General features: G+C 33.9%; 1 protein-coding gene across 2 annotated transcripts; it reads right to left on the minus strand.

Annotated features, from left to right (window-relative positions):
• Positions 1–85: 85 nt before the first annotated feature.
• parvg (parvin, gamma) lies at positions 86–9,863 on the minus strand. Of its 2 annotated transcripts, none has more exons than XM_051099154.1 (13): positions 9,534–9,863; positions 8,541–8,600; positions 6,592–6,659; positions 6,315–6,417; positions 5,349–5,489; positions 5,152–5,264; positions 3,335–3,390; positions 3,197–3,231; positions 3,001–3,062; positions 2,850–2,918; positions 2,387–2,488; positions 1,950–2,022; positions 86–567 (listed from the first exon to the last, which is right to left on the minus strand). In XM_051099154.1, exons 2-13 carry the CDS (start codon positions 8,590–8,592, stop codon positions 494–496), a joined length of 948 nt encoding a protein of 315 aa, XP_050955111.1. In that variant the 5' UTR covers positions 8,593–8,600; positions 9,534–9,863; the 3' UTR covers positions 86–493. The 2 variants fall into 2 exon arrangements, with proteins under 2 accessions (XP_050955111.1, XP_050955110.1); XM_051099153.1 differs by having other exon boundaries at positions 9,546–9,860.
• Between the last annotated feature and the right edge of the window lie 423 nt (positions 9,864–10,286).

Consider the following 10,286-nt stretch of genomic DNA (forward strand, 5'->3'; position numbering starts at 1 on the left):
AATTAGTTTTTGGCACATAAGCGTTTCTCCGCACACACTCGCATATAAATCCAGTATTAAAGAAAAACTTACATCATTTCAGAGCTGCAGTATGTGGTACTTTTATTTGAAAACAAGCTGCAAGTCAGCAGAAAACTCGTGAGCGATACATTAAGTCTAATGCACATCTGTCCAAACGAAAAAGAAAAAAGCATGGAAAGTGGAAGAGTGAAAAGGTGACATTAAATTGAAGCCGTCAGCATCCAAAAGCAATTTCCATGATGAGATGAGTGGCCATGTTCTCTCATTTTCTCTCTGAAGCCTCTTCAATGGTTCAGACACACTCTGTACAATTGCTTCTAATGTGTTCTAACACTCTGAGTGCCAAAGTAATCTGACTGTCAACTCTGCACCCTGATTTTCAGTCAGAAGGAAGACGCACATTTACAGTGAATTTGATTATTTAAAGCATTCTGAAAGGTTTTATTGAATCAAAAGGTCTGGAGTCACTAGATTATTTGTTTTTGTGCTTCTTGAATAAGTAATACAGCACTTTCACGGTGGCTGGAACATCTTGGGAAACAATATCTGTGAGAAACATGAAAATTAGCTTTTATTCAATGAGACAACCAGACAGATCAAATATCAATGCTAACAGCTACTTTACTAAAGAAGTACAGCATAAATATGGGTTTAGTTCAACCAGCAGTGACAATACAGTTGAGCTCAAAAGTTTACATAAACCTTGCGGAATCTGCAAAATATTAATTATTTTACCAAAATAAGAGGGATCATACAAAATGCATGTTATTTTTAATTTAGTACTCACATAAAAGATGTTTACATATAGAGACAAGAGAGCAAATATTTGCTGAATTTATAAAAATGACCCGGTTCAAAAGTTTACATACACTTTAATCTTAATGCTGTTACCTGAATGATCCACAGCTGTGTTTTTGTTGTTGTTGTTTTTGTTTAGTGATAGTACTTCATGAGTCTCTTGTTTGTCCTGAACAGTTAAACTGCTTGCTCGGAAAAATTCTGTGTTTTTTCAGCATTTTGTGTATTTGAACCTTTTCCAACAATGACTGTATGATTATAAGATCCATCTTTTCACACTGAGGACAACTGAGGGATGCAGTATATCATATGCAACTATTACAAAAGGTTGAGAAGGAAACATAATGTATTATAAGATTTGAAGATCAGGGTAAATTTCCCTTCTTTTGTCTTCTAGGACACATGTAGGTATCTTCTGTAGGGCAGTACTAAATGAAATTTAGGCAAAATAAGGAAAATGTACATAACTTAATTCTGTTCAAAAGTTTTCACACCCATCTCTTAATGGATCGTTTTTCCTTCTGGAGCATCAGTGAGCATTTGAACCTTCTGTAATAGTTACATATGAGTCCCGCAGTTGTCCTCAGTGTGAAAAGATGGATCTCAAAATCTCATACAGTCATTGTTGAAAAGTGTTCAAATACACAAAAATGCTGAAAAACCAAAGAATTTGTGGGACCTGAAGGATTTTTCTAAAAAACAGTGAGCAGTTTAACTGTTCAGGACAAGCAACGGACCTATGAACAACTATCACTAAACAAAAAAAAAACACATTCAGGAAAAAAACAGTATTAAGAATCATGTCTTTGTAAACGTTTGAATGGGGTAATTTGTATAAAATAAAGAGTTTCTCTTGTGAGCTATATGTAAACATCTTTTATCAGGTCAGTACTAAATAAAAAATAACATGCATTTTGTATGATCCCTCTTATTTTGGTAAAATAATTAACAGTTTGCAGATTCTGCAAGGTGTATGTAAACTTTTGACTTCAACTGTCTATGACATCAAACAGATGGCTGGAAATGATGCTGCCTAATAAGATTTGAGTTTCTGAAGTGGTTTTGTTTAGGATGTACACTTTAGACAGCAAGGCAGCTCACTAGGGTTTGGATCGCCCCAAAATAATTACCTTGAGGGTCAACGGACTGAACCGGAAATCCTTGGTCTATGAGAAGATCCAATGCAAGGGTCACATTATGAAGCTGCATGGGTGAATAAGCAACAATGAGAAAAAGAACAAAACAATTAAATGTAATGCAAACGCTGCAACACTGTATATTCTCTGGTAACCGTAGGTTCATTAGTTTTGATTTCTGTCTTTTGCATTACCCTCAGTTTCTTAACATGCCTTATGCTGCTGTGCTGTCATATCCACAGTCATCCTAAAAGACGTTAATTATACGATGGCAAGACATTTCCCGGAGGTGCATGTGAAGTTACGCTGATGTAAAATCCTATAAGCCTGGATTAAATTTTGCTTAATGTTGTAAAGCGAAATGGAGCTCACTAACAACATGGCTCCCGTGCAAATACAAATCAAAACTCTGAACTTTCTCAGGTTCTCACCATTTCCGAGCTCCCCACAGGACAAAGGTAGAACTCGCAGAGAGGAATGAAGAAGTCCTCCAGCTGACCGATCAACAAGAGGAGAATCACACCATCTGCAAACTAAAAAAATCATACTATTAAACCACAAACATATAAAACATGAATGTGAGATGTTAAAAACTGTTTTCACGGTGCTTGATCTGTGCATATTTCTCTCCTGATTTAGTTTGAAGGTAAAAACATCTCAATGATGTGTTTGTTCATTAGAAAAACGTAGCTTTTTGTTTCACAAGACCTTAATTGATGCATTGGAGTGGTGTGGATTACTTGTGGATTATTGTGATGTTTTTATCAGCTCTTTGGACTCTTATTCTGACGGCACCCATTCAATCCGTTGGTGAGCAAGTGATGGAACTGGGTGAACTATTCTTATTTAAGGAAAAAAATGCAACATGAGGCTTTTAAACTAGGGTTTGCACACCTGTTTGTCGAGGTCTGTCACATTCAGTCCCAGAGATGACATGTTCTTATTCACAAAGTGCAAAATGGCCTGTAGGAAAGAAAGCGTAATGAAGCTGTGAAAGATGTGTGTCAAAGGCTACATTTAGAGACGTGTGGAACTGCATCGCAACCTTTTTCACGGTCTCAATTTTGTGTGCCTCCAGCTTGAAGAGCTCATCAATAGGACATTCCTCTGCAAAGACAGTGCAAGAGAAAGATTAAGAAGCCACCGCTTTTTTTCTTTATAGGCCTCCACTATCTGAAAGTCACTGATGCTTATAAATATGGAAATGAAAAGGCTCAGAGTTCAGCCTCCGTTTGACTCACTGTAAGATTCTCTCTCAAGCTCTGCGCTGGAATTACTGCGGAGACACACAGCAGACCATGAAAACACTGGTTTGGACAGTGTCACAGAGATTCAAAGTGCAGTTAAATGTTTAATAGGGAAGGAGGTTCTTCACAGACCTTTGAAATGTGATGAATTCTGTCTGCTTGCCTGCCTTGATGCCAGTTTTTGTGACCTGTTTAACAAATTAGATTTTAATGAATGCTGACAACATGAATATTTAACTTCTGTAATGTAATTTAACTGCTCAGTGAATAATCAAAATGAATAATGTGGGACTTGTTTCCATTTGGATTTGATTGGATGATGGATATCAGGCTCTTACAATATTGGTTAATAGAATTTTTCTTTGGATATGCTGCTTTGATTACATAAGCAGAAAAAAAGTTAATTCATTTTGATGAAAAAATTGTGTTTTTTATTAAATCTTATAATATGCATATTAATTTTTCAACCGTGAAAAATTACATCTTTTTTTCATTATAATATGCATATTGATTTTTCAAATAATGAATTGTGAAAAATTATGAAATAATTTCTTGCAATAATGGATTGTGGTCAAAAACATGAAGCAATTGTTTTTATTATAATGCACACATCATTTTTTTAAATATTTTGCAGTCATTAATTGAGAAATATTACAAAACATGATAATACAATAAGCATATTAATTTTTAAAAATGCAGTTATAAGATGTGAAAAATTATGTTGTTCAGTTATGTTGTTCAAAAAACGCTATAATATGCATAATGATTTTTAAAGTAAAATTATTGAAATAATATGCAGTTATGGTTTATGAAATCATTTTTAAATCTGTTTTTCATTATAATATCATATTCTTTTTTTAAATAATATGCAATGATGAATTGTGGTCAAAAACATTAAGCATTTTTTTCTTCAGAATATGCATATTTAATGAAATGTGAAATTGAAATAATGAATTGTGAACAATTATAAAATCATTATTTTTATATATATTATAATAAGCATATTAATTTTTCAAATAATATGCAATGATGAATTGTGGTCGAAAACATGAAGCAATGTTTTTCATTATAATATGCATATCATTTTTAATGCATGCATGCATCATGCATATTTAATGAAATATGAAATTGAAATAATGAATTGTAAAAAATTATGAAATCATTTTCTCATTATAATATGCATATTAATTGTTCAAAAAAATATGGAATGCTAAATTGTAACAAGAATTATGACATTTTTTCATTATAATATACATATTGATTTTTCAAATAATATGCATTGATGAATTGTGGAAAAAGTGTTCAATATTTTCATTATATAATTTTTTTTAAAATAATATGCAGTAATGAACTGTGAGAAATAATAAAAACAATTTAATTATATGCATACTTTTTTTTTACAAAATGCAGTAATATGCTCTGAAAAAAATATGAAAACAATCATTCATTGTAATATGCATATTGATTTTAAAATAATATGCAATGATGAATTATGAAATAATTATGATTTTTTTATTGTAATTTTTCAAATATTTTGCAGTCACAAATTAATGGACAGTTATGAAAACATGAAATCAATTTTTCATTATATGCATAGTATGCATAGTAATTTTTCAAATATACATTGATGAAAAAATTATATATAGAACTTCTTTTTATAATATGAATGATAATTTTTAAAATAATATGCAGTGATGATTTGTGAAAAGACTTTTTTTTGTTATATGCATATTAATATTTTAAATAATTTCTGTCAAACATCTACAAGCTAGAATATGAGACCAGAAATTGACTTTTTTAAACATGAACACGCAGAACATGTTAGAAAACCCTGACAACCATCTATAACAGTGGTATTGCGGAGGTGTTTTTTCACAACATCGCATATCTGGTCAGTGTATTTTCTGAAAATTTACTTGACACATTCAAATAATTTCAATATTAATCACCTCACACTGGACGACCTCCACGCTGACCACAGGCAGGACCAGATCGGGTTGGAAACGCCTCGCCATAGCAACCAAAAGATGCAATGTAGCCAACAGGTCTCTGCTGTGAATGACTGACAGATTGGGGTGGGAGAACGGTGGGCATATGCTTATAAATATGTAAATAAGTCAATGACAAGCTGATCTGATTGGCTCACGTTTAACATTCCATTTGGTCTCTTCCTCGTTCAGCTCTAAGGACTCGTTGAGAGCGGTCATGATCACCTCTAGTTTCCGAACCTGGGCTTCAGTGCTCAATGCAATCTCCTCTACATGTAACTGAACACCTGCTAACCTGCCTGAGATCAAAACATACACAGACGTGTCAACATGATTGTACAGAGGGTGACATTTCACCTCAAAAAAAAAAAAAAAAAAAAAAAAGAATTAATTGATTTAATTTTTATGACAATTCAACAATAGTTAAGCCAAAATCCTCATCCTCAGGCCAACCAAGATGTAGATGAGTTAAAATTCAGCATTACCGCCTGCTCACCAGTGGATCCTCTACAGTGAATGGGTGCCATCAGAACAGCTGATATAAACATCACAATAATCCACACCACTCCAGTCTATCAGTTAATTTTTTTGTGAAGCATAAAGCTGTGTGTTTGCAAAAAACAAATCCATCAAGACATTTTGAATTTTCTGGCTAAAATACGAGTCCATAATCTACAATATTGGTTTCTAAAGTGAAAAAGTCATCTTGTCTGAATCAGGAGAGAAATATACATGGATCAAGCACTGTTTACAATTGAAAACAGTCCAAAACAGCACTCAACAATATGTGAGTAGATTTTGATGAGAGAGGATAACAGAAGATGGACTCGTATTTTAAGTATCAGTTTGAAGTTAAAATGCCTTAATGATGATGTTTTAATCAGCTGTTTGGACTCTCATTTTAACGGCACCCATTCACTGCAGAGGATCCATTGATGACCAAGTGATATAATGCTACATTTCTCCAAATCTGCTCTGCTGCAGAAACAAACTAATGTATATCTTTTATAGCCTGAGGTTGAGTACATTTTCAGACAGTTTTCATTCGGGTGAATTTTTCAACATGTGAGTTTCAATCAATAATATGCCTGTCAATAATTTTTTTGCTCTGACGTAATTCTTACGTAACAGGTGATGAATGACGAGTCCATCATAGAGGTCTTGCTCCAGCGATCGTACCACAATGTGTTCAACTTTCAAAGTTTTGTTGATCCATTCCACCAAAACCTGTCACAAAGCAACAGAGAAAATCCACAAATATTCAGACTCTCCTCAGGAAATTATGTTACAGTACAGTAACTAGCCAGTTATTAGATATTTATTTTTAATAACTCAAACCAGAAATCAGTTTTCAGCCCTGAGTTTTAGCCACTATGTCACACCACCCTAAAAGTATCTTACCTCTTTAAGTTTGTTGAGTTTGGGGTCTTCTAAAGATGTTGGTTGAATGATCATTCTTATCTCTCCTCCTTAAAACACACATCAAAACATGTCATTTACCACATTATCAAGCTCAGGATACTTTTTTGTTTTCAGCTTCATAAAATACTGTGACTGCATCCTAATTCACATACTATACTTAATATATAGTATAAAAAGATTAGAATTAGTGTGTACTGAATCATAGTATGTTTAAAAAAAAATAAAAAAATTAGCAAGTCAAATGTGCACAATGAGTTCATTCTGATGTTTTTTCAAAACAATAATTCCTTGCATTGTATAAGAGTAGGACTTTTTATGTAAAAAAAAGAGACACACCCTCTCCAGAAACCATGCCCTCCAAAGACCTTTCATCCAATCCAGTATCAGCAATCGTATATTCGTAAAAGACATGAAGAAAAAACATTTTCTAATTGTCTTCTCACTGTTTAAAGAACATACACTACCAGCCGAAAGTTTTTGAACAGTAAGATTTTTCATGCTTTTTTAAGATGTATCTTCTGCTCACCAAGCCTGCATTTATTTGATCCAAAGTACAGCAAAAACAGTAACATTTTGAAATATTTTTACTGTTTGACACAACTGTTTTCTATTTGAATGTATTTTAAAATGTAATTTATTCCTGTGATCAAAGCGAAATTTTCAGCATCATTACTCCAGTCTTTAGTGTCACATGATCCTTCAAAAATCATTCTAATGTACTGATATGCTGTTCAAAAAACATTAATTATTATTATCAATTTTTATTTATGAACACTTTTACTTGGCAATGATAGTTTCAATTGATCAAAAGTGATGATAAAGACAATTAAAATGTTACAAACGATTTCTATTTCAGATAAATGCCGCTCTTCTGAACTTTCAACATGATAATAAAAAATGTTTTTGAGCAGCAAATCAGAATTTTAGAATGATTTCTGTAGGATCATATGACTGGAGTAATGATGCTAAAAAATCAGCTTTGAAATCACAACAAATAAATTACACTTTAAAATATATATTCAAATAAAAATCAGTTATTTTAAATACTAAAATTATTTAAAAAATGTACTGTTTTTGCTGTACTTTGGATCAAAAAATGCAGGCTTGGTGAGCAGAAGAAACATCTTTAAAAAAAAAAAAAAAAAAAAACATTACAAATCTTACTGTTCAAAAACTTTTGACTGCTAGTGTATGTTCTGAATGTGGGCCTAATTCTACTAAAAACATTTGTATTATTATTACCATTTTAAAGTCCTTACAGTTTGGAAATGGGAGGATTGTGGGATATACTGTTCTGTTTAGTGTGCTCTAGTTAGATACTACACAAACTGTGACCCCGGACCACAAAATCAGTCATAAGGGTCAATTTTTTGAAAATGAGATATTCATCTGAAAGCTGAATAAATAAGGTTTCCATTGATGTTTATTTGAAAAAGAAAAAAAAATCTAAATATTGAGAAAATCACCTTTAAAGCTGCCCAAATTAAGTTCTTAGCAATCCATTTTACTAATCAAAAATTAAGTTTCAATATATTTACAGTAGGAAATTTACAAAATATCTTCATGGAACTAATGATTTTTGGCATAAAAGAAAATTGTATAATTTTGACCCATACAATGTCTTTTTGGCTACTTAAGACTGGTTTTGTGGTCCAGGGTCACAAATGTTATATGGAGTGCACAGTAGGGGCTACTGAATAAAAAGTAAACAGAAGTACAGTCCCGAGATAAGTGTGGTTTCTGATGTCAGGTTATTATGAACAATGCAGATATTTTATATATTGTGCCAAAACTGGTGTGCATACTGTAGCCAAACGTTGTTCTTTCCCATTATTAGCGAAGTGCATACTTAAGTAGCTACGTAGTAGAAGAATGCAAATTGGGATGCAGTCCTGACATTGTCATGTGATGTTGTGATGATCGCTCACCCTGACGATTGCCGAATTCGCCTTTTTCCTCTTCAGCCTCACAGTCTGCCATTCTTTCGACTGTTTCAAAACATAGTTTGTGTCAAAAAGTGAACTTTATTAATAGTTTCACGCAGCAGACATTTGATTTCTAGTGCTTCTGTTTGAAAACCAAGCGACGTTCTTGTTCTGTCTGCGTGTTTGTGTCCTGAGGGAATTTCAAGGACTCGATTCATCTCGAGGTTTTGTTTTCGAACGGACATTTTTATGGCTATGATGAAGTACGGCGAACCGAAGCCGGCTTCAAACGTCAAAACACAAGGACGGAGAATCTCCACAACACACAGAAGACGTCTGCGGGAGTCGGCACTGATCTCGGGCTGAACGGAGGAGAACACACGGAGCTCGGAGATTTCTGCCTTGCTGCATCAAGCACGCCAGCCCACATTGACATAACGCAGACTGACGGGCAAAACATAAACCTCTCTGACAACAGAAACATGCTGCGGGAGAGAAAAACAAGATGGAAAGAGAAAGAAACGTCTCAAATCTTAACCATCTCTTCCTCTTTAACGCAATAGCTGGCCCAGAAACTCTGACATATTTATGGTCGTTTCAAAAATATATCGATGGAACTCAAAATCTAATGGTGAGCATGTCCTTCAAGCTCTGGCACATAAAAGCATCATAATTTTCATTTTAGAGCGAGCTTGCATTCAATGCCTAGAAACGAGATCAAATTGAAACTAAACAGTCTCCTCAAAAAGAAAAAGTGAGTACTTCTACAAGCAGTTTTAAAAAGATATCAAACTATGCTCAGATATCTTATCTTAAACACTTCTTCAAAGATCAAACTATCTGAAATATGCTATCCAAATTCATTTTTATATCATCAAATTTGATTCTCCAAAGAGAAACGAAGGTGATACTTAACCTTAACAGACAAAGCTATGAATGCTGAGATTATATGAAAGAGCAATACAGTACAGCCATGTTTGCTGTCAAAACTTTAACCTCAGTTCTCACCACACGTCTGGAGATATCTTTCTTCTTTCTTCTTTTTCTACAAGGGACTATTTACTTCTACAACACAAGTGACCATCTTTTTTAAATCGACTAAAAACAAAAACAAGAACAAGGCCTGTTTGAAATACCATCCAGGAAGTGGCGAGGCACCACTTCCTCTTTTTTTTTCTTAGTTTGTAGAAGCACAAAACGTGTTCTAAACGTCACGCATTGTATCAGACACACACAAGACCCTCTGACAGGCCATGCATAGGGTCTAAACGTGACGGTTGAGTCAGTAACTGACAATAACGCTTACTAGTAAACAACCATGATCCAACATTTCCTCTCTTCAAATAACACGCTCCAGGTTTGAGAGGAACAATTGCATATATTTTCCACTCTCTCTTACTGTGATGGAGAGAACGCCTCCCTTTGACTAGAAAATCCAGAGGTAATTTGGGCCGAAGGGTTACCATGGTTACCATCCCAATGAATTCCCCCATTAAACGCAAGTTTGAATCCAGAACAAACAACTGAAAAAAGACCCTCAAAGGAGCATCTGAAAACAACAGGATTATTTAGATTTAGACTCACCCATCTGTGGTTCTGTTTACATTCTGCGTCACCCTGAGAGGCACAATCATACTGAAAACCTGAAAACTATGGTTTATCTATTTCGCACGAATGAGAGTGGTGTTTGCCCATGCTTAACTCAAAATGCCCATGCATTTTTATTGATTACATGATTCATAATTTACT

Source organism: Labeo rohita, chromosome 25 (assembly GCF_022985175.1).
Source record: "Labeo rohita strain BAU-BD-2019 chromosome 25, IGBB_LRoh.1.0, whole genome shotgun sequence".
NCBI classification, from domain to species: Eukaryota; Metazoa; Chordata; class Actinopteri; order Cypriniformes; family Cyprinidae; genus Labeo; species Labeo rohita.